This window comes from Salvelinus alpinus, chromosome 25, assembly GCF_045679555.1.
Source record: "Salvelinus alpinus chromosome 25, SLU_Salpinus.1, whole genome shotgun sequence".
Taxonomy (NCBI): Eukaryota; Metazoa; Chordata; class Actinopteri; order Salmoniformes; family Salmonidae; genus Salvelinus; species Salvelinus alpinus.
Window position 1 is genome coordinate 37,972,003 of NC_092110.1, and position 25,265 is coordinate 37,997,267.

Here is a 25,265-nt window from a genome sequence, read left to right on the forward strand (position 1 = left end):
TAGGATGTTTTCATATGATCTGAGAAATGTTTGCTCCAAATGTAATGCTTTTATCTGTTGCATTACAGTGTTTAATGGTCAAATAGCTATTATTGCAGCCATTTGGAATTTTCCTGATAACTTGCTTCCTTTTTCAGTTTGAAATTGGCACCCCCTCTGGGATGTTTTCATATCACCTGCGGTATGTTTGTACCAAATTCCATGCTTGTATCTGCTTCATAACGTTGTTTTCGTTAAGGCCCCGGACTATGAGGAGTCATGCACTAGATGTCGGCGGGAAGCGGAGGCTTGTCGTTTCAGCGCAGTACGTAGTGCACAGCATTACTGACCATCTCAGAACCAACACATCCTCTTCAAATAATAATTTGTACAAGACACTTTCAGATTAAAACGAGTAACGTAACGACGAATCGTCGTTTGCTATTTCGAGATACACATAGGTAACCTGCATCATGAGTCAAATACGCTTCTAAAACCGGGAATTATTATCCGCCGGGGATGGCACGTTCACGGTCTTTGGCCATAGTGCTTGCATGAACGCGTCACATCCAGCGGCTCAGTGTCAGCTTCTAGGAAAACCTTTTGCTTTGCTGTCCTCGGAACACTGTGGCAAGCCTTTGAGAGGGGAGGGAAAGCCGCAAGTGGATATCAGAATGTCTTTAATCTCCGTTTAGCAATGGAAGCTGCTGGAATCGGTATAAGCGTTTTCTCGAAAGAATTATCGGCGTTGCATTCTCGGTTACTTTTACAATGTCACAATCAAGGAGATCCTGTTGAGGCTTCAAAGAATGCACGGACATTGGCGATTTTGACTGATGTGCCATTGTAGGCACAACATTTACCAGTTGTTATCCATCGCTGTGAATCATTTATGCTATTACCTGCTGTCCCTGCTCCCACTGAAATATTCACAGAACCAAATGCATTTCAAATAAACATTCGTTACCCGGTGTCAATGGTGTCTCAACCAGATTTACGCTGAATCCTGGTGCGGAACCGCGGGAACTGAGTTCCGACAAGCTGCATCTCTCCTTGGGAAGAACCTATCACCATCGAAGTGGATATGTTGACATTAACGTGAAGATGGGTTTAGTTTTCGGTCTCTTGTGGCTGTTCAACATCTTTTTGGAGGGCATTCATTGCCAAGGAGTGTATGGTAAGCCAACGCATTTCTAAATACCCAACAGCTATCATTAATACCACCAACTTGACCTTGTGAAAATGTAGTCAAATGCAAAATGTATGCTGTACGGTCCAGCTCTGTTTTCTGTAGAATTGTAAACTACAACAGGTAGCCTATATGTACTCTATGTCATCATTAAGACGGTGGCTCGCTGAAACCACAGGTGCTCTCAGGGCATTGGGCTATTCAAACCTATGGTGCATGGCTGGTTAAGGAACGGACCAGCGGCACTGTTTCTGAGCGTAAACCCCCCCCCCCCCAATGACATCTCATCGATTATGTGATTTTATTGGTCCAAACTTATACTATTCCACCACAGCGTTAGCGCGTGCTGTAAATCGACTGGCACCAACCCAAGACCGATTGCCAAGCCTCATCTACCACCCAAGGCAGCAAGAGCCTGGCAAAGGCATCAACATCGAATCTGACGTGTAGAGCTGGTGGAATTTGATGGAATCATGTATATAAATCCTTATTGGTGTATCTAAATGTTGGAGTCTATCAAATCAGAATGGTTAGAGAAAAGCATAAATTGAATGTTGAAGGTTGGAATGTGAAAATAATTTAATATGAGCAATAATGCGATTGTGGGCCTTTAAAACCAAGACCCAGAAATGATCTTGAAATAGTTTCATTACCCCATTTTATTGCCTATTAATAATCATTAGCTCAATGTCGTTCCCAGAGACTAATACTTTTACAAGATCAGATCACTGGTATTGAGAATTTGTCCCCCCAGATTCTCTGTCAGATTCTCTCTGTCAGTTCCATGACTGCATACAGTTGAAGTCGGGAGTTTACATACACTTAGGTTGGAGTCATTAAAACTCGTTTTTCAACCACTCCAAACTATAGTTTTGGCAAGTCGGTTAGGACATCTACTTTGTGCGTGACACAAGTAATTTTTCCAACAATTGTTTACAGACAGATTATTTCACGAAAACTCACTGTATCACAATTCCAGTTGGTCAGAAGTTTACATACACTAAGTTGACTGTGCTTTTAAACAGCTTGGAAAATTCCAGAAAATGATGTCATGGCTTTAGAAGCTTCTGATAAGCTAATTTACATCATTTGAGTCAATTGGAGGTGTACCTGTGGATGTATTTCAAGGCCTACCTTCAAACCCAGTGCCTCTTTGCTTGACATCATGGGAAAATCAAAAGAAATCAGCCAAGACATCAGTAAAAAAATTGTAGACGTCCACAAGTCTGGTTCATCTTTGGGAGCGATTTCCAAATGCCTGAAGGTACCACGTTCATCTGTACAAACAATAGTACGCAAGTATAAACACCATGGGACCACGCAGCCGTCATACCGCTCAGGAAGGAGACGCGTTCTGTCTCCTAGAGATGAATGTACTTTGGTTCGAAAAGTGCAAATCAATCCCAGAACAACAGCAAAGGACCGAAGATTCTGGAGGAAACAGGTACAAAGTATCTATATCCACAGTTAAACGAGTCCTATATCTACATAACCTGTAAGGCCGCTCAGCAAGGAAGAAGCCACTGCTCCAAAACCGCCATAAAAACCCAGGCTACGGTTTGCAACTGCACATGGGGACAAAGATAGTTTTTTTTGAGAAATGTCCTCTGGTCTGATGAAACAAAAATAGAACTGTTTGGCCATAATGACCATCGTTATGTTTGGAGGACAAAGGGGGAGGCTTGCAAGCCGAAGAACACCATCCCAACCTTGAAGCACGGGGGTGGCAACATCATGTTGTGGGGGTGCTTTGCTGCAGGAGGGACTGGTGCACTTCACAAAATAGATGGCATCATGAGGTAGGAAAATTATGTGGATATATTGAAGCAACATCTCAAGACATCAGGCAGGAAGTTAAAGCTAGGTTGCAAAAAGGTCTTCCAAATGGACAATGACCACAAGCATACTTCCAAAGTTGTGGCAAAACGGCTTAAGGACAACAAAGTCAAGGTATTGGAGTGGCCATCACAAAGCCCTGACCTCAGTCCTATAAAACATTTGTGGGCAGAACTGAAAAAGCGAGTGCGAACAAGGAAGCCTACAAACCTGACTCAGTTACACCAGCTCTGTCAGGAGGAATGGGCCAAAATTCACCCAACTTATTGTGGGATGGTTGTGGAAGGCTACCCAAAACGTTTGACCAAAGTTAAACCATTTCAAGGCAATGCTACCAAATACTAATTGAGTGTATGTGATGAAATAAATAAAAGCTGAAATAAATAATTCTCTCTACTATTATTCTGACATTTCACATTATTAAAATAAAGTGGTGATCCTAACTGTCCTAAGACAGGGAATTTTTACTAGGATTAAATGTCAGGAATTGTGAAAAACGGACTTTAAATGTATTTGGCTAAGGTGTATGTTAACTTCTGACTTCAACTGTATGTTGTGCCATATTTGATCCACTGTTTAACTTAATGCATGATTGAAACCATAGGGTGGCCATTAGCCAGAGTTGGGAATGAATCAGGAGCCCTGCCTGTGGTTATGTGGTGAGTCGAGTGCACTGTCACCTGTGCCATAAAGGTTCAGACCTCTTGGCATTGGCTGTAGTCCACTCACATACAGGGAGTCTACACTTTTCCCCGTCTTAAGAAGTTCCCCATACACAACCCCATTGCAAACGGGGGAACACTTTTAACAAAGGCCTGTGAGGCTTTCAGGATTATTCTGCCACATGTAGCAGTTGATGGAGAACAGCTGGACCACGGCTTGAATCAGCTATTTTCTGGGTACAGGTTGAGGACACTATCAAAAAGTTCCAGACCTTTTGACCAAGGCTGTAGTATACATTGCTCACCCAGCAGCATTGTTCTGCCATATGTTACACGTGACCCAACCTTTATGAAGGGTTTCCTACTGGGATATGACAGACGCCATATGGTGTTGCTTAAAGGAAAGATTATATTTTATTGTACCGGGAACCATCCAAATTAAAGGAACATGTACAACGCTATTTCTTATAGCTTCTGGTGGTTATTGGTGCATTTTAATGTATTTCTATAAAAGGAATATAGCACCATAATAACATCAGGGCAAATTGGCATAACAGCAAACCCACGTAGGGTGTGCAGTAGTGGGTCTACATCACTTAGGGTGTGCAGTAGTGGGTCTACATCACTTAGGGTGTGCAGTAGTGGGTCTACATCACTTAGGGTGTGCAGTAGTGGGTCTACATCACTTAGGGTGTGCAGTAGTGGGTCTACATCACTTAGGGTGTGCAGTAGTGGGCCTACATCACTTAGGATGTGCAGTAGTGGGCCTACATCACTTAGGATGTGCAGTAGTGGGTCTACATCACTTAGGGTGTGCAGTAGTGGGTCTACATCACTTAGAGTTAGAGTGTGCAGTAGTGGGTCTACATCACTTAGGGTGTGCAGTAGTGGGTCTACATCACTTAAGGTGTGCGGTAGTGGGTCTACATAACTTAGGGTGTGCAGTAGTGGGCCTACATCACTTAGGATGTGCAGTAGTGGGCCTACATCACTTAGGATGTGCAGTAGTGGGTCTACATCACTTAGGATGTGCAGTAGTGGGTCTACATCACTTAGGGTGTGCAGTAGTGGGTCTAGATCACTTAGGATGTGCAGTAGTGTGTCTACATCACTTAGGGTGTACAGTAGTGGGTCTACATCACTTAGGGTGTGCAGTAGTGGGTCTACATCACTTAGGGTGTGCGGTAGTGGGTCTACATCACTTAGGATGTGCGGTAGTGGGTCTACATCACTTAGGGTGTGAAGTAGTGGGCCTACATCACTTAGGATGTGCAGTAGTGGGCCTACATCACTTAGGATGTGCAGCAGTGGGTCTACATCACTTAGCGTGTGCAGTAGTGGGTCTAGATCACTTAGGATGTGCAGTAGTGGGTCTACATCACTTAGGGTGTGCAGTAGTGGGTCTACATCACTTAGGGTGTGCAGTAGTGGGTCTACATCACTTAGGATGTGCAGTAGTGGGTCTACATCACTTATAGTGTACAGTAGTGGGTCTACATCACTTAGGGTAGGCAGTAGTGGGTCTACATCACTTAGGATGTGCAGTAGTGGATCTACATCACGTATGGTATGCAGTAGTGGGTCTACATCACTTAGGGTGTGCAGTAGTGGGTCTACATCACTTAGGGTGTGCAGTAGTGGGCCTACAACACTTAGGATGTGCAGTAGTGGGTCTACATCACTTAGGATGTGCAGTAGTGGGTCTACATCACTTAGGGTGTGCAGTAGTGGGTCTACATCACTTAGGGTGTGCAGTAGTGGGTCTACATCACTTAGGGTGTGGTTGGTCTTTTTCCCTTGACGTCCCGTTTGACCACCCACCCATAAGATCTACAATCTACAAAGCATTAGTTCTGCAAGACTTCTCAAATACTAGCCACAACTGGGTCATTCTCACGAAACTGACATTTGACCCCAAAATTCTCAAGTGTCATTTTTCACTCAATTTCCTCTTGGATCACTGAGATTAGGATCTGTACATTTTTATTTTATGATTATTATGCATATTTTTTAAATCAAATATTATGCATTTGACCACAATTTCCACAACTACCAACACAGAAATTATCATTACTGCAACAGTTTTCAAATTCCAAAAATTAATAAACAAATCACTTTCTAGTATTTTTTTAAACATTGCTCCCCTAATGAAAAGGCCTGAGTTAAACTTAACACTGAAAATGTAATTATTAAGATGTATTTTGTAATTTCTCATTATTGTAACACAACCTTTTTTTGTTGTTGTCATAATCACTTGTCTATATATGCATGTTATTTTTAAATTATATTGATTTTCACACATTTGGATAAAGTACAAAAGTCACACTATCCGATTAAGCCAAAATTGCTTGTTTTATTTTTTGATTATTTCCTAAATATTGGTGCATTACGGTAATGATGAGCAGGTATCAGAGATGAGACTGCGTGTTTCGATAATGTGTGTGCATAGTTTGTCATGAAATTTTTTACCGATTTGTATCAGTTTGCCATTATACAAAAATCACTGATGTTAATGCAATTTATTAAAGTACTGTAATTACATGCATGTATTTTCAAAAGTCAAAAGTGGACCTAAATGTAACAAAGTTAATACTTCATCCAAGGTTTTTACAAGTAGTATTGGTGTATTAGGATGTGAATATTTGTGTTGAAAGGTATTTTTAGATGTTCTGGATTGAATGGGATCCTTTGGGCAAACTGCATAACACAAAATGCATGTAAATGATCTAAAACTGGGATATCAAACAACAGTATATGTTAGTGTGAAAACAGCTCCTACTTTAAGTGGTGGGGTTGCTCTTTGCCGAAACCCAAACTGCTGATTGAGGCTTAAAGTAAGTTAAATCGGGTTTATACAATCCATATTTCTTGACAAACCCTACTTAATCATATAACATTTTTTTTTTAACCAAAAATGTATACAATAGTTTTAGGGAGTGGTCCTAGTAAATAAATAAAGTTACCAGCGGAGACAACCATTGACTATACATTATAATTAGCTTATTATCAATACCTAATTTAAGGTTTTCATTACCAAAACGGACCTAAAAATAACGTGGTAATGAGAAATGTGTGTTTCGGTAATGAGAGGCCCTTAGGTCAATCTGTAAATAATAGGAGACACATTATTATGAGTCAGTAAACAATTGACCACTTCACTAAAGCCCATTATTGCCTCCATGTTGTTAAGGTAATGGTTGTCTGACTTTTTCCCAAATTGAGCTTTTTATCCATTTCGGTAATGAGAAGGCCAAGTGGGGTAATGGGGTGTTTGAGAAGAAGAACCTCATTCTGAAAGTATATAAGCAAATAAATTAACTTGTGCTCATCTAAGGACTACTCTAGACGATGCATCATGGGTGAATCTAATTTAATTTTAAACATTTATTGGAGTTTTTACATGAACTTTAGAAAGTGTTACGGTAAAGAGACCCCCATGTCCACAGACACTGTGTTTTCACATAATAAATAGTATAGTTTAATGGAAACTTCAACTAGTATACAATTTGTATGATTTATGGACAAACTACAGCAAGATATGTTGTGTTTTACTCAAATCAGTTAGGCTTTTCTAAAGTAAAATTGTATAAAATGATTCAATAATTTATTTCAGACACATTTTGGTAATGACAATTTGTGGTGAGTATAGACTTCAGGCGAAAATGTAAAATGTATTTAAAATAATACACTTTGCCAAAAACTAGACATCTTAGTCTTCCGAATGAGAGTTGATTTTTGCAGATGCATCATGGGGTTTGTTACTCAATTTGCTACAGACTGGTTTCGTGAGAATCACCCAACTGCTGTTGGTCACATATGGTGTTACAGTACTAGGTTTAGCCGTGTTTATGCAATATTGTGCCCTTGGAGGACTTACAGTACACGTCTTTAGAAGCAGTACCAGGCCAACACAAAAAATTAGTCAGTGTTTCAATCAGTTCATTGATATTTTCCAACTCGTTCCCCACAGCTTAGTCCCCCACCACATTTTTATATTGGGCAACATTGCTGATAGATTAGGCTACTTTGACAATGCAGTTGTATTTTTTGTGAATACATAAAGAGGTTTTGTAGATTTGCCACATTGTTACTGTCTGCACGTCTTTATCTGTAGGCAACTGTTTTCCTAAGATAAAGGTTTATGTGATCAAATTCTCTCTTAACTGTCATTAACGACAAACTTCAGGTATTAATGTAGTATAGTGTACTGCACATATCTAACTTCAGGTATTAATGTAGTATAGTGTACTGCACGTATCTAACTTCAGGTATTAATGTAGTATAGTGTACTGCACGTATCTAACTTCAGGTATTAATGTAGTATAGTGTACTGCACGTATCTAACTTCAGGTATTAATGTAGTATAGTGTACTGCACGTATCTGCAGGAATATTATGCTGCCAGCATCTTTTCCGTCACAGCCAATACCAAACATTAATACTCACTCCTCGGCCCCTAATTACAATATTACTGCTTTGAAATATGCACTATGCATAGTAATTTGTATGGATTCAGAGGCTTCGACTGATAATGGTAAACCTCACTACTTTCATTTGGTTGCTCTGAAAGCAGGTTTACCTTTGATCAGCCTTTTTCTTATACTCATTTTGTGTCTTATTGAAGATTAAGTAAAACGTTTAAGTTAAATGGGCTTGATAAAAAGAGAACAAAGACCTGAATTAATTGTCAACCTGGAAGGATTTTTTAGGTGCTAATGGTTGCCTCTGGAGTGCTGGCACAAGTATGGTGTCAAAGAGTATGGTGTCAAACCCTGCCAGAATTTGTACATGCCAAATTTACACATACACTCTTAGAACAAAAAAATGTAGCTACTTAGAACCTAAAAGGGTTCTTTGGGTGTCCCCAGAGTAGAACTCTTTGAATAACCTTTCTTGATTTCCACAGAGGGTTCTACTTGGAAACCAAAGGGGTTCTATGTGGAACCAAAAAGGGTTTTCACTTGGGGACAGCCGAAGAACCCTTTTGGAACTTTTTTTCTAATAGTGTAGGTTATGTTCATACCTCATGAATAAAATTAAAAAAAGAAGCTGTTTAACATTTTGACTTTTTTTTGTAGCAAACTAAGATTGTGATTTTTACAGTATCTTGTAGTGTTCAGTAATTTACTGCTGTGACAGTAGGCATACATCATGTACATTTGCTGCTGACAATGATTTAATTGCAGCTCACATTAAATGCCGTAAATCAAATAAATCTCTGCAGCATTAAAATATAGTTGCATAGCTCTCCGTTTCTTTCAATGCTTTTGAAGTCTACAAAACATTGTAAATGGCGTAGACACGAAATTTACTTCTAAACTATTCAAATTAATGCTGATTTGCGAAAGATTCATATATATTTTTTTTGTTCCTCATCCAATTCTCTTGGATCCGGGCCCTCTCATTCCCTAGCAGTGTAAACCATATTCAAATGAGTCTTCTCTCACCCACCTGCTTCTCTCTATTCTACAGATCCTCAGAGGGGTAGACTTGATCCATGGGTCAGATACGGTGTAGTCTCAGCTCCAGGCTTCCTACACTTGGGAGTATGGTAACACAAGACTAGATACTGTGTTACTGAATAAAGGCAGGTCAAATTCATTCAGATTTTTCTACACAAACATATGCCCACATTTTCAATCCTTTTTTCATGATGACGTCGCCTCTGCCTCATGGAATCGACACAAACTTGTAACCACGGGCCGCAGATGATACCCGATTCCCCAGTCACATTCAGTTAGTTAATCGCCTTGGGAACACACTGCAACAAACAGAAGTATACGCTGCTATGTGGAGTATTCGGCTCAGTTCGAGTAACAATAAGGCATTTCTCGAAGGCATACGATCAGTATTTCAGTGGGTGGTGTGAACATTGACCCCATGAGCCTGAATGCTTCAAGTCATTCTTCCATGCTTTAACACAGTATATTATCCCTTGTTGGTGCAGCAATACTGTACTGTAGGTTCAACCATCTGCAGACCAGAGAATCAAAAATGTCCCAGTGATCATTTTCATGAATCATTTAGCTGTGATGAGGCAGTAATGTACTTTAGTTACAGTACACTACCGCAGAATAATATACTTCACAGGACAAACAATCGTTCCATCCTTCCTTTCGCTAGCCTCTGCAAACAAAAATAGTCATTGTTCACAGAGAAAAGTATATTTTTAAAGCGCCTGCTGCCATTAGATTTTATTATTAAGACACAGCGTGCATTGCTCAGCATTACAGGGACTGCTGTGATTAAAATGACTGATGCTGGGTCAGTGAAAGCAACAATGCATATACTGTACTAGGGGTTAATCCCATCGCTCGGGGATCAGGTCGGATGACGTCAGTCCCAACGAGCACAGCTGACTTTGCACAGCGACAAACAAGAGGGAAACCTCTAGGATCCCTAAGAGCTTAAGAACAGAATGCCGGAACAGCTGAGGCCTGTACAAATAACCGGAACTGTGTCCAAACAGTATTGATTGTCTTTAAAATACTCTTTGAGCGTTTGATTGAGCCTTCCTTGGAGTGCCAGATGGACAGGGTTTGCATTTCTGAGACCGTTCGTTCCATTGAGCCAGCCAAGCTCAATCAAGCACAGCTGAAGAAAACAAATACTATTTGACCCCATGCAGGTCTGCAAAAAACCTGTGTAGATAAAGATGATTGGTGTACTTTTCGTAACGTGGTTTTCCATAGCGCTTGTTCACACCGTCCACTGAAGAGAAGCCAAGCTTTGAAATAGATATTTCTGTGATATTGAGAGGTGGTTGGAGGTTGAGAGCACAGTACCCATTATACTAAGTATATATTTTCTCGCTGACTATTTATTTTCATTTGGAATTAAATTACCGTATGAGCAGCTCTGAGCGAGGTATCTTCACCATCGATACTTTGAGCATAAGAAGCCACCCGAGAGGCTAACGGCGAGGTCAAGACAGGAATAAAAGTGAACAGTTCGACGGGGTGATTTTCAGTTGCATTTTGAGGATTATCTGACTCACAATGAAAAGTCTCCATAATTCAATAATTCATTGTAATGTAATAATATTTTATTTATTTTCTCCTCTGTTTCCCAGCTAATTATCATCTGCTAAGGAGTCAAGATTGTTGTGATACACAGTTACATAACCACACATATGAATTACTCTGTTATACGGATGGTTGGAACATGGAAAATAGGTCTCTTACACAACCTTATTTTCACCACATCTTGGCATTTACATTGTTATTGCATTCACATCCCTCTCATTGACTGAAATATTGTTGGATGTATTACATATAGGACATTGTATATTTTATGATAGAATATATTGCATGTAAGGACAACTACAGCAGTTTGTTGACAGACAGTGCTATTGTGTGACTTAATGTATCTGCTCATTTGTCCCTCGTTAATCTGCACTGCCCACATAATGGCATTCTTTGGCCTTAGGAAGCCATCTGCCAGAGAGAGAGAGTGCTGGATGTTTTATCAACACACACAGATTAGGCAAATGCTCGGTTCACAGAGCACTGGAGAAGCCAGCTACAGATGAGGAAAAACTGAAGCCCTCTCAATTAAGTGGAAAAGCCACTATATTTCCACGTGTTTAGTGTTCGACTGCTGACTTGCACTAAGAGAGTCCGACACTGATATTCTGTTGACGTTAGCAGATCTTTTTTTTGATTCGTTGCCACACAATGCCAAACACTTGAATTAGTCACATGGTCCATATGGTCGAAATTGAGTATATGAACAAAAATCTAAACGCAACATGTAAGGTGTTGGTCCCATGTTTGATGAGCTGAAATGGGGATGAGGGTGCTGAGGAGTATTTCTCTGTATTTCTGTCTGTAATAAAGCCCTTTCGTGGGGGAAAAAATTATTCTGATTGGCTGGGCCTGGCTCCCCAGTGGGTGGGCCTATGCCCTCCAAGGCCCACCCATGGCTGCACCACTGCCCAGTCATGTGAAATACATATATTCAGGCTTAATGAATTTATTTCAATTGACTGATTTCCTTATATGAACTGTAACTCAGTAAAAACGTAGAAATTGTTGCACGTTGAGTTTTTATATTTTTGTTCAGTTTATTATAACTTCAGTTGAACATGATAAGTCCGAGTCATTTATCCCATTGACAGTACCTATTGTTAACGTCTCTCTCCAAGGGGACAATCTCTGACAGTGGCTATACGAGTTTAAACATTAAATGAAGATGACAGAGAGCAGATTTGTGCAAAAATACACACCTCTTTTGTGATTGTCAGTTTACGCCTTTGTGGGATAGTTCCGTATGGCACTGTATTTACAATATATTGATATATCATGTCACATGGTATATGATATTTGTGACTTGCCTGGACAAGAATGAAAAGCCACAGGTGGTACTGCTATTGGACATCTTAGGATATCAGAATCAGTGATTTATCCCATTGGTTTAAGGAGATGCACTGTCCATTTCCACTGCTGTGTCCTCCGAAGAAAGTGGGCCCGTATAACATTGAGTGGTGAGGCTTGGCCGGCAGCCTGGCCTGCTTCTTTTCCAGCTCGCCTTCTTCCTGTTATTACCCTCATTACGCAGAGGACACCTCCTCACCACTCACGCACAAGAGGGTGGAGTGGAGAAGTCAGTCATCCTCACATCTGGAGGCCACCAGTTAAAGCCAAAGATTATTATTGGCTAGCTTTGCACAGTACTGTGGTTCTGATGAACCCTACGGCAATGGGTTCTGCATGCATTATCGATAGACAAACATGAACATACAGAATCCTGGCTACATTAGTACATACAGTACAGTACCTTCAGAAAGAATTCATACCCCTTGATTTATTCCACATTTTGTTGTTACAGCCTGAATTCAACACAGATTAAATATATATGTTTTCTCACCCATCTACACACAATACCCCAGAATGACAAAGTGAAAAAATGTTTTTAGACATTTTAGCAAATGTATTGAAAATGAAATGAAGAAATATCTAATTTATATAAGTATTCACACCCCACACCTTTGGCAGCAATTACAGCTGTGAGTCTTTCTGGGTACGTCTCCAAGAGCTTTGCACTCCTGGATTATATAATATTTGCATATTATTATTTTTAAAATTCTTCAAGCTCTGTCAAGTTGGTTGTTGTGTCACGATCGTCTTCTTGTGAGAGATTGGACCAAGGCGCAGCGTGTGCAAAATACATCTTATTTTATTGAGAAGAGAGAGGAAAACACAAAACGAACACTATATACAAACTAACAAAACAACAAACGACCGTGAAGCTAAATAACGTAAGTGCACAGACAAGCAACAAACGTTCAACATAGACAATTACCCACAATAACCAGCTGTCTCTGATTGAGAACCAAATCAGGCAACCATAGACTTTCCTAAACACCTACACTCAACCATAGACAATCCTAGACACATACACTCAACACAAACCCATACACAAAAACCAACACCCCCTTTACCATAATAAACACCCAAAACACAAACATACCCCATGTCACACCCTGACCTAACTAAAATAATAAAGAAAACAAAGAATACTAAAGCCAGGGCGTGACATAACCCCCCCCTTAAGGTGCGAACTCCGGGCGCACCAGCACATAGTCTAGGGGAGGGTCTGGGTGGGCGTCCGTCCACGGCGGCGGCTCCGGCACTGGTCGTGGTCCCCACCCCACCATAGTCACTACCCGCTTTCTTAAACCCACTGGAATAAGGGGCAGCACCGGACTAAGAGGCAGCACCGGACTAAGGGGCAGCACCGGACTAAGGGGCAGCACCGGACTAAGGGGCAGCACCGGGATAAGGGGCAGCACCAGGATAAGGGGCAGCACCAGGATAAGGGGCAGCACCAGGATAAGGGGCAGCACCAGGATAAGGGACAGCACCAGGATAAGGGACAGCACCAGGATAAGGGACAGCACCAGGATAAGCACCAGGCTAAGGGGCAGCTCCGGACTGAGGAACGGATCCTGGCTGGACGGCTCTGGCGGATCCTGGCTGTACGGCTCATGGCTGGCTGACGGATCTGGCTGCTCATGGCTGGCTGACGGATCTGGCTGCTCATGGCTGGCTGACGGATCTGGCTGCTCATGGCTGGCTGACGGATCTGGCTGCTCATGGCTGGCTGACGGCTCTGGATGCTCATGGCTGGCTGACGGCTCTGGACGCTCATGGCTGGCTGACGGCTCTGGACGCTCATGGCTGGCTGACGGCTCTGGACGCTCATGGCTGGCTGACGGCTCTGGACGCTCATGGCTGGCTGACGGCTCTGGACGCTCATGGCTGGCTGACGGCTCTGGACGCTCATGGCTGGCTGACGGCTCTGGACGCTCATGGCTGGCTGACGGCTCTGGACGCTCATGGCTGGCTGGCGGCTCTGGACGCTCATGGCTGGCTGGCGGCTCTGGCAGATCCTGGCTGGCTGGCGGCTCTGGCAGATCCTGTCTGGTTGGCGGCTCTGGCAGATCCTGTCTGGTTGGCGGCTCTGGCAGATCCTGTCTGGTTGGCGGCTCTGGCAGATCCTGTCTGGTTGGCGGCTCTGGCAGATCCTGTCTGGTTGGCGGCTCTGGCAGATCCTGTCTGGTTGGCGGCTCTGGCAGATCCTGACTGACGAATGGCTCTAGCGGCTCCTGACTGACGATCGGCTCTGACGGCTCGGGACAGACGGGCGGCTCTAACGGCGCTGGGCAGACGGATGGCTCAGATGGCGCTGGGGAGACGGATGGCTCAGATGGCGCTGGGGAGACGGATGGCTCAGATGGCGCTGGGGAGACGGATGGCTCAGATGGCGCTGGGGAGACGGATGGCTCAGATGGCGCTGGGGAGACGGATGGCTCAGATGGCGCTGGGGAGACGGATGGCTCAGATGGCGCTGGAGAGACGGATGGCTCTGGCCGGATAAGGCTCACTGTAGACCTGGTGCGTGGTGCCGGAACTGGAGGCACCGGGCTAAGGACACGCACCTTCAGGCTAGTGCGGGGAGAAGGAACAGGGCATACTGGACCCTGGATACGCACATTAGGCCTAGTGCGTGGTGCCGGCACTGGTGGTACCGGGCTGGGGACACGTACTTCAAGGCTAGTGCGGGGAGCAGGAACAGGGCATACTGGACCCTGGATACGCACATTAGGCCTAGTGCGTGGTGCCGGCACTGGTGGTACCGGGCTGGGGACACGCACTTCAAGGATAGTGCGGGGAGCAGCAACAGGATGCACAGGACTCTGGAGACGCACAGGAGGCTTGGTGCGTGGCGTAGGCACTGGTGGTAATGGGCTGGAGACACGCACCATTGGACGAGTGCGTGGAGGAGGAACAGGGCTCTGGAGACACACTGGAAGCCTGGTGCGTGGTGTAGGCACTGGTGGAACTGGACTGGGGCGGGGAGGTGGCGCCGGAAATACCGGACCGTGCAGGCGTACTGGCTCCCTTGAGCACCGAGCCTGCCCAACCTTACCTGGTTGAATGCTCCCCGTCGCCCGACCAGTGCGGGGAGGTGGAATAACCCGCACCGGGCTATGTAGGCGAACCGGGGACACCATGCGTAAGGCTGGTGCCATGTAAGCCGGCCCGAGGAGACGCACTGGAGACCAGACGCGTTGAGCCGGCTTCATGGCACCTGGCTCAATGCCCAATCTAGCCCTACCAGTGCGGGGAGGTGGAATAACCCGCACCGGGCTATGCACACGTACAGGAGACACCGTGCGCTCTACTGCGTAACACGGTGTCTGCCCGTACTCTCGCTCTCCACGGTAAGCCTGGGAAGTGGGCTCAGGTCTCCTACCTGCCCTCGGCCCACTACCTCCTATCCCCCCCCCAAGAAATTTTTGGGTAGTACTCACGGGCTTCCAGCCTTGCCTCCGTGCTGCCTCCTCATATCGCCTCCTCTCGGCTTTCGCTGCCTCCAGCTCTTCACAAGGGAGGCGATATTCTCCCGGTTGTGCCCAAGGTCCCTTTCCTTCCAATATCTCCTCCCATGTCCAAGAATCCTTGATGCCTTGCTCCTGTTGCCGCTTGTCACGCTGCTTGGTCCGTTGGTGGGTAATTCTGTCACGATCGTCTTCTTGTGAGAGATTGGACCAAGGCGCAGCGTGTGCAAAATACATCTTATTTTATTGAGAAGAGAGAGGAAAACACAAAACGAACACTATATACAAACTAACAAAACAACAAACGACCGTGAAGCTAAATAACGTAAGTGCACAGACAAGCAACAAACGTTCAACATAGACAATTACCCACAAACACCTAAAGCCTATGGCTACCTTAAATATGGCTCCCAATCAGAGACAACAATAACCAGCTGTCTCTGATTGAGAACCAAATCAGGCAACCATAGACTTTCCTAAACACCTACACTCAACCATAGACAATCCTAGACACATACACTCAACACAAACCCATACACTAAAACCAACACCCCCTTTACCATAATAAACACCCAAAACACAAACATACCCCATGTCACACCCTGACCTAACTAAAATAATAAAGAAAACAAAGAATACTAAAGCCAGGGCGTGACATGTTGATCATTGATCATTGCTAGACAGCCATTTTCAAGTCTAGCCATAGACTTTCAAGACGATTTAAGTCAAAACTGTAACTAGGCCATTCAGGAGAATTCAATGTCATCTTGGTAAGCAACTCCAGTGTAGATTTGGCCTTGTGTTTTAAGTTATTGTCCTGCTGAAAGGTGAATTTGTCTCCGTGTCTGATGGAAAGCAGACTGAACCAGTTTTTCCTCTAGGATTTTGCCTGCTCTTACTTCTATTCCATTTCTTTTCATCATAAAAAACTCCCTTGCCGAAGACAAGCATACCCATAACATGATGCAGCCACTACCATGCTTGAAAATATGAAGAGTGTAACTCAGTGATGTGTTGTGTTGGACTTGCGTTATGACGCTTTGTATTCAGGACATAAAGTAGATTTCTTTGCCACATTTTTTTGCAGTTTTACTTTAGTGCCTTGTTGCAAACAGGATGCATGTTTTGGAATATTTTTTATTCTGTACAGGATTCTTTCTTTTCACTCTGTCAATTAGGTTAATATTGTGGAGTAACTACAATGTTGTTGATCCATCCTCAGTTTTCTCCTATCACAGCCATTACACTCTGTAACTGTTTTAAAGTCACCATTGGCCTCATTGTGAAATCCCTGAGCGGTTTCCTTCCTCTCCGGCAACTGAGTTAGGAAGGACGCCTGTATCTTTGTAGTGACTGGGTGTATTGATACACCATCCAAAGTGTAATTAATAACTTCACCATGCTCAAAAGGATTTCCAATGTCTGACTTTTTTCCCCACCCATCTACCAATAGGTGCCCTTCTTTGCGAGGCATTGGAAAACCTCCCTGGTCTTTGTGGTTGAATCTGTGTTTGAAATTCACTGCTCGACTGAGCGACCTTACAGATAATTGTATGTGTGGGGTACAGAGATGAGGTAGTCATTCAAAAGTCATGTTAAACACTATTATTACACACAGAGTGAGTCCAAGCAACTTATTATGTGACTTGTTAAGCACATCTTTACTCCTGAACTTATTTAGGCTTATTTAGGAGTTGATTAATTATTGACTCATTATTGACTCGCTTTTCATTTTTTTTTTTTTTTTTTCATAAAACATAATTCCACTTTAACATTATGTGTAGGCCAGTGACCCCCCCAAAAAATCTCTATTTAATCCATTTTAAATTCAGACTGTAACACAACAAGATGTGGGAATAAGTCAAGGGGTGTGAATACTTTCTGAAGGGACTGTATGTTGGCATTGCTGTTTAATACACGATAAGGCATATTTATTCAGCCAGTAATACTTTCACCTCTGATTGTGTTTGATCTAGTGTTATTTGTACCTTCCATGTCAAAATGTGATATTTTTTATCCTGCATATATTTTCAACTGCAGAAACTGTAAACTTTGCAGATTTTCTACAGCATCATATCATTCGATGCTCATAAAGAATTCCCCTTGGGTGTAGTGGTGTCCATGATCTTATGAGAAGGAGTTTGGATACCTAAATATTGTTGATATACTCCTCGAGCAGCGTCTATGTCATCTATTATTAATGCTTATATTAAAAGTCTTTGGGAGGCATCCACCCGTGACGGTACGGTTCCTTTACAAAGGCAGATTCGAGCTTGTCCAGAGAAACAATGTTTTCAGAGCATATCCAATCAATATCACTTAAAGGTGCTGTGTAAAGCTTCCCGTCAACCAGCCGATATGGACAAATCTTCATAATCTCACTAATATGATGGACAGATGCTTCAACGAAATTCGGTTCTCAGTTTTGTATTTTTTTAGTTCGGTCTATATTTTGTTGCATTTCTAATCCATTTTACTAGACCGGTTCGAAAATGGGAAGGTTAAGTAATAACACAGACGACTACTGTATATATATTTTGTAAATATTGTTATGTCACTGCTTTTATTATTATGCCAAAAAGGAAGTGCTGCTCAGCGTTTGGCATTATGATGACGGGACGTTGGAGCATCACCAACCTCTCTAGGATCAGGATAATCCCAAACTTTAGGATCAGCTTTACATTTAAAACCCAGAAAAAGCTACGTCAGCATTGAACTTGGATATGTAACATACTGTTTCTCAGAATGTTATGGAATTATTGACTGTACTGATTCCCGAGGAATAAATACGACTTTATAAGGTACAAGCATCAGAACTACAGATCCAACATTTTTTTACATGAACATGATGATACAAATAGCTGTAGCTCTTTAGTACTGTCCACAACATTGCTAAAGCTCTTACAGTACAACACAGTTGCATTCTACAGAGCCTTACTCTGACGAAGAATGAAACATGTAGGTGGCTGTTGTTTTGGGAAGTCGGGGGTGCAGGAGGAGGACAGGGAGAGCAGGTAGCTAGCTGCCTATTGGCTATTCAGCAGCCTGTTGGTCTCGGGGTAGGAGCTATTGGCCAGTCTGACAGTTTTTGCCATGAACCTCCTATACAGTGATGGAGGTGGGGAGAACAGGCCGTGGTTCGGGTGGCTGAGGTCCTTGATGATCTTCTTGGCCTTCCTGTGACACCTGGTGTTGTAGGTGTCCTGGAGGGCAGGCAGTGAGCACCCAATGGTGTGTTCGGCTGAGCGTACCACATTCTACAGGGCCTTGTGGCTCTACAGTGTAGTCTGCTGGATAGACGGCCTCTGGTCTGCAGACCGTGGGAGAGACTTATGAAGTCTAAAAGTAACGTTGGAGGTTACCCCCAGTGGGTTTCGGTTAGCGCTCTCTCTGTTTCTGTGTTTATCAAGCCATTAGCTGTAGATTTAGAGGGAATGCCTGTTAATAAGTGGTAATGACTGTTAATGAGGATATAGCACTGCAGATTACTGGGAGCAATATGGGCGCGCTTCATTTTGTGCCTGACTGCAGACTTTGAATTATTGTCTATGGTATTTCACCTTAACTAGTAGCTACCTCAGTCTCATCAAAGGCAAAGGAATGGACATGGTGGAGAATGGCTTAGGGGCATAGTCGGCTTGGGAGCAAATCTGTCATCACACTTTGGTCTACGTTGAGTGTAAATATCCCAGAAGAGGAGAGATGGTGTCAGTTAACCAGCGCGGGCGTTCACCTCACACCCCACTTCCACGACATGCCAACGCATTACTAAGGTTTCAGTTCGACATGAGACAAAAACGAAAGATTGGTTGTAGTGCAACGAGGTAGAGCCCACCATTATTATTCTTAAACATTACCCTCGTCATATATGCCCTTTGCAAGACATTAACATGAAAAAAGAGGACAGAATTCCATTAGAGGAAGGTGCATCGCCTCCTTCCTGTCTGTTCTCTCCCCAGAAAACAATGGGGACAGCCGAAAAACCCTTTTGGAGCCCTTTCTTCTTATGAGTACAGTGTGTGGCATTTATTCTTAAGTACATCCTAGTAATGGTCTCTGACAATCTAAAACAGTTATACATCGGTAGATTGCTGTGTTTAAACTACAGAGACAAACGATCTACAGAGGATGCGGTGTTGAGAGTTTGCCACCGATTGTCCGATATTTTATTGAAGTATATAAATGGAACACAAAAAAACTCATCACTTGCCATTGAAAGTGTTCACCCAGAGATTGAAACAAACAAAATCATACATTGTTATTACCGGATGAATTCTGAAAAGCTTTTTTTCTCTCCAACAAGTGGTTTAACCACACATCCACTCAGGTCAATGCTGTAGTACATTAGACATAAAACATGAGGGGGGGGGGGGTCGGTCTATCCCTTTAATACTCACCAGTGATTTCATTTTTGTGCAGACATTCATTCATTGTTTAGTAGAAACATTGTGTTGTACGCCCCCCCCCCAACCCTTCAGCTGTGTATGCATCCAAAAAGCAGCTTGGAGGCTCTGCTAAACTCACCACATGAAATGGAAATGTTTAAGAAGAATTAATGTGATCACTAATGTGTTGGACAAATGTCTTGATAAGTGTCATGATGGGATTTACTTGTGGACATCATTTATAAGATGTACACGCACCATTCAGCGATTTATTTAGATTTTTTTCTTTTTTTTCCTTCACAAATATGCTCTGCTATCATGCGGAACTACAAACACGTGATTGATTACGGCAGGGTTTTGTCTCCGTGCAGCCATGTTGCCAATACATCTTTATGTCCAGTTATTCATCTTATAACTACTCTTAGTGTCTCTCTACCTGATACGTACCTGGAAGTCATTTGGCCCTCCACGGTCCATTCCACATAGGCTACTTTGACTAGTGCTTTAGGGAAGTGGATAGAATCCTAGTAAGTAGACAACAGGGTGATTGCATTCGATTTGCTGACCTAACCTGCTTTGAGTTTCCCCTCTCAAAACGGTTAGTTTGGTTGGACGGACTTAAAGGAACGAGTACAATTAGGAAGAAGTAGAGTTGAGAAAGGAGGAGTAGCACAGAGCTCTAAATACAGCGCCATGTTGAGGCACTAATCGTCTTGGTCCATTCAGACAGCCCCTGACCTTCATCTTGATGGGCCTTAATTGCGTTTAGTGCCATTTAGAGTGTCTCCCATGCATCAGCATCTTTCTCCAGGCAGCCTTAGTTTGATCAGACATAATATGCAGCAATGAATACATTCACTTTTCCAGATATAACCTTGACAGTCCTTCCCAAGGACCTTCCCAAGTTTGAAGCCGTCTTTCGTGGTGCGTTTACAGTTAAGGGTGTATGCCAGAAGAAACAAAAGACATTTGTTGAAGACTTGGACTTGGACTCGACTATTAGTGATTTTTTGTCAGAAAGTCTCTCTCCTTTGTTGATTTAACATGCTAGCTACAACAGTTAGGTAGCTACTGCATTAGCTAGTTACTAATGTGCAACACTGTAAGATTCTGTGTTGCTTTCAACGTTATGAAATGTAGCTTCAAATATTGTTGTACTTGACTTGAGTATAAAGGGGTCAGAATTTGACTTTCAAGGGTTAATGACTTGACTACATCACGTACAGTACACACAATACTCAAGATATTACAGTGGTTTTAATATTCAATGCTACACGTTAGGAACTTGCTATCATTCTACATTCTACATTGCCACTCAATATTTAATAAAAAGGTTGAAACTCCAGCACTCCAGGTGTTTGGATGCCCCTCATAAAATATGTATTTTTATATACAGTTTTGTTGCACGGTAGCTAGTCAGGGTAGGATATAGGGCAAATAGATTAAGTTTCATTGGAATTCTTGACAGTACATTTTTTACATGTGAACGCGGGAATTGATGACTGGGAGAATTAAAAAAAAGAGTTGTTTCATTTGCCTTTCTTGTGATTCCCCCAATGGACTTTTGTCATGGAAGATTAATGATGTACATTTATGCTGTGTCGTCAACAGTTTCCAAGTCTTTATGCATGAGAGGTCATCTGAAATACTCCTGGTGGTTGGATGATTTCAACATGTTTTGGTGAAGCTCTATTTTGTGCATGACCTGCTTTGTTGCTTCCAATTCCTATGTATGTGACACCTATGGAGTTCCCTCGTTTGCACTATATTATGTAATTACAATGATAGCTTGTGAGGGTTGAATACAAAATGTCAAAAATACAGCAGGCTATGGTCAGCCTCAATCGTTAAGGGTGGATTATTAGAATGGTCGGGCAGGAAATGATTCATGCGACATTAGAACAATAGAACGCGCGTTCATTATACACTGTCTTCAGAAAGTGTCCATACTCCTTGACTTATTCTACATTTTGTTATTTTACAGTCGGAATTACAAATGGATTACATGTTTTTTCTCACACCCATCTACACACAATACCCCATAATGACAAATTTTTGAAATTTAGCAAATTCATTGAAAATGAAATACAGAAAATTTCTCATTTATATACGTATTCACACCCGAGTCAATACTTTGGCGACGATTACAGCTTTGAGTCGTCTTGGGTATGTACGTATCTGCTTTGCACATCTGGATTTGAGGATTTTCTACCATTCTTGCTTGCAGATTTTCTCAAGCTCTGTTAAGTTCGATGGGGAGTGATGGTGAACAGCAATCTTCAAGTCTTTCCACAGATTTTTAGTGGGATTCATGTTTGGGCTTGGACTGGGCCACTCAAGGACTTTCAGATTCTTGTTTTCCGAAGCGATTCCAGCGTTGCTTTGGCTGTGTGCTTGTGGTCATCGGCCTGTTGGAACGTAAAACTTCGCCCCAGTCTAAGGTCGTTTGCACTCTGAAGCAGGTTCTCATCCAGGATTGGCCTGTATTTGGCTCCATTCACTGTTCCCACTACCCTTACTAGTCTCCCAGTTCCTGCCGCTGAAAAGCATCCCCATAGCAGGATGCTGCCACCACCATGCTTCCTGGTAGGAATAATGTTTTATTTTTTATTTAACCAGGCTAGTTAATTAAGAACAAATTCTTATTTACAATGATGGCTTGGCAAGAGGCAAAAGGCCTGGGATTAAGAAAAGCACAAACAAAAACAATGCAAGACAATAGGGACAACACAGCCCGAAGACACTGGCAACAGTACAAATACAACAGCAAACAGACAGTGTGTGTGTGTGTGTGTGTGTGTGTGTGTGTGTGTGTGTGTGTGTGTGTGTGTGTGTGTGTGTGTGTGTGTGTGTGTGTGTGTGTGTGTGTGTGTGTGTGTGTGGTATGTGTAAAGTAAGACAAAATGCTTCCTTACATAAGACAACTAGAAACAATTACATGTCTTAACTAATAAAACCCAATAAATGTTAGACGGGTGATGAGCTGTGCCTGGTTTTCTCCAGACATAGCGCTTTGCATTCAGGCCAAAGAGTTACATTTTCTGTCTCATCAGACCACATACGTTTTTGCCTTTCTTTCATGTGTCTTTTTGCGTGCTGTCGTGTGTCTTTTTGCGTGCTGTCATGTGTCTTTTTGCGTGCTGTCATGTGCCTTTTTGCGTGCTGTCATGTGTCTTTTTGCGTGTTGTCATGTGCCTTTTTGCGTGTTGTCATGTGCCTTTTTGCGTGCTGTCATGTGCCTTTTTTTCTCAGGAGTGGCTTCCGTCTGGCCACTCTCCCTTAAATCCCAGATTGGTGAAGTGCTGTAGATAGACTGTTGTCCTTCTGGCAGGTTCTCCCATCTCAACCAAGGAACTCTGTAGTTCTATCAGAGTGGTCATTGGGTTCATCTCCCTGACCAAGGTCCATCTTGCCTGGTTTGCTTAGTTTGGTCAGACGGACAGCTCTAGGAGGTCGTTAGATATTTTTTCATTTTCCCAATGATGGAGACCACTGTCCTCTTGGGAACTTTCAACACTCTGATATTGTTTTATATCCTGCCCCAGATATATGCCTCATCACAATACTATCTCGGAGATCTACGGACAGTTCCTTAGACTTCATGGTATAGGTTCTGCTCTGACATGCACTGTCAATTGTGACCTTATATAGACAGGTGTGTTTCTTTCTAAATCATGTCCAAACAATGGACTTGGCCATAGGTGGACTCCAATCAAGTCATCTCAAGGATGATGAAAGGAAATTGGATGCACCTGAGCTCAACTTTGAGAGTCATAGTAAAGGGTTGTGAATACTTATGTGAATTAGATATTTCTCTATTTAATTTAAAAAAATTTTTTTTACAAACATATCTAAAAACATGTTTTCACTTTGTCATTATGTGGTATTGTGTGTAAATGGAATTCAGGCTGTAACACAACATAATGTGGAAATAAGTCAAGGGGTATGAATCACAGGAGGCTGCTGAAGGGAGGATGGTCATGATAATGGCTGGAATTGAGTGAATGGAATGGTGTCAAACACATGGAAACCATGGAAACCATGTGTTTGATGAGTTCGAAACCATTCCATTTATTCCGTTCCAGCCATTACTATGAGCCTGTCCTCCCTAATTAAGGTGTCACCAACCTCCTGTGGTATGACTACTTTCTGAAGGCACTGTATGTGCAAAGGCGAATATGTTGTCACTCAGCCAGAATATTTAGGCTACACTTAATATTTGGTACCTTTCAACTGTTATTTAGTGGCCTTAACAAACGACAACAGTTGCATTTTCAGAGAGAGCAATGAGGCTGGAGAAAGAGCCCTTCTAGGGGCATGCAGGACTGAATTTGAAAGAAATTACAGTGACAAATGACAAAGAAGAAGAAAACGGCTGGGGGTCGATAACTCAGTAAAAGTTGTTTTATGTCTCTGCTATCTGTCGTTTTGGGGTCAAGCAGATCAAATCTGAAATCTCCATTCCAGTCCGGGGCTTCCTTTGCGGAAGACACAGATCAACTAGCCTGAATTGTTACAGTTGGACTGTGTGTTTTCCATCAATGTGCTATAGCTATAGTACGTTGGGCCTTTGTTCGGTGTTGGTATCGGGACACGCTGCCTGAATATGATCTAAGTACGATGGTCGTTTTAGTTGAGTGATTTTCGACGACGTTACATCTTAGCCCTTTTGAAGCAATTTTCCAACTGGCAGTCACGGTTCATGTCGGTTGACAGCTCTAAAACACTGACATGGGGGGATCAATTTAACAAGGCCCAGCTCTGGTCACAGCAGAGCCTCCAATCTTTGCTAACACACGGTGACATTCTGCATGTGTTGGCAGAATCAAAGGAAAGCACATGCCTCCGCTGAAATGCGAGCTAAAAATGCTATAGCTGTAAGTAGCTAGAGACCACTAGTCCCATTCCCAAACAATATCATAACATCCGTGTAGACACAGCTGATGCTACAATTGCTATTATGGCAGTAGTTTTTCTCAGAAATAACATTAATTGTACAGCTGAATACCTAGAATTGAGAACTCATAAAGATAATGTAGCCTGATTTAAGAGATTAGATAAAGTAGCTTGATGTGATAGATTTAAGATAAAGTAGCCCAATTTAAAAGTTCTAAGATAATGTAGCCTAATTTAAGAGACCTAAGATAAAGTAGTCTGATTTAAGAGACCTACGATAAAGTAGCCTGATTTAAGAGACCTAAGATAAAGTAGCCTGATTTAAGAGACCTAAGATAAAGTAGCCTGATTTAAGAGACCTAAGATAAAGTAGCCTGATTTAAGAGACCTAAGATAAAGTAGCCTTATTTAAGAGACCTAAGATAAAGTAGCCTGATTTAAGAGACCTAAGACAAAGTAGTCTGATTTCTCATC

The 25,265-nt window shown here is 42.6% G+C and overlaps 1 protein-coding gene across 1 annotated transcript in view; it reads left to right on the forward strand.

Annotated features, from left to right (window-relative positions):
- Window positions 1-261: 261 nt before the first annotated feature.
- The window catches only part of LOC139553914 (MAM domain-containing glycosylphosphatidylinositol anchor protein 2-like), a 196,083-nt gene continuing 171,079 nt past the window's right edge, over window positions 262-25,265 (forward strand). The window contains exon 1 of the mRNA XM_071366690.1: window positions 262-1,156. Within this exon, the coding sequence (XP_071222791.1) occupies window positions 1,084-1,156 (73 nt within the window). The 5' untranslated portion in view covers window positions 262-1,083. The remainder of the gene's footprint in view (window positions 1,157-25,265) is intronic.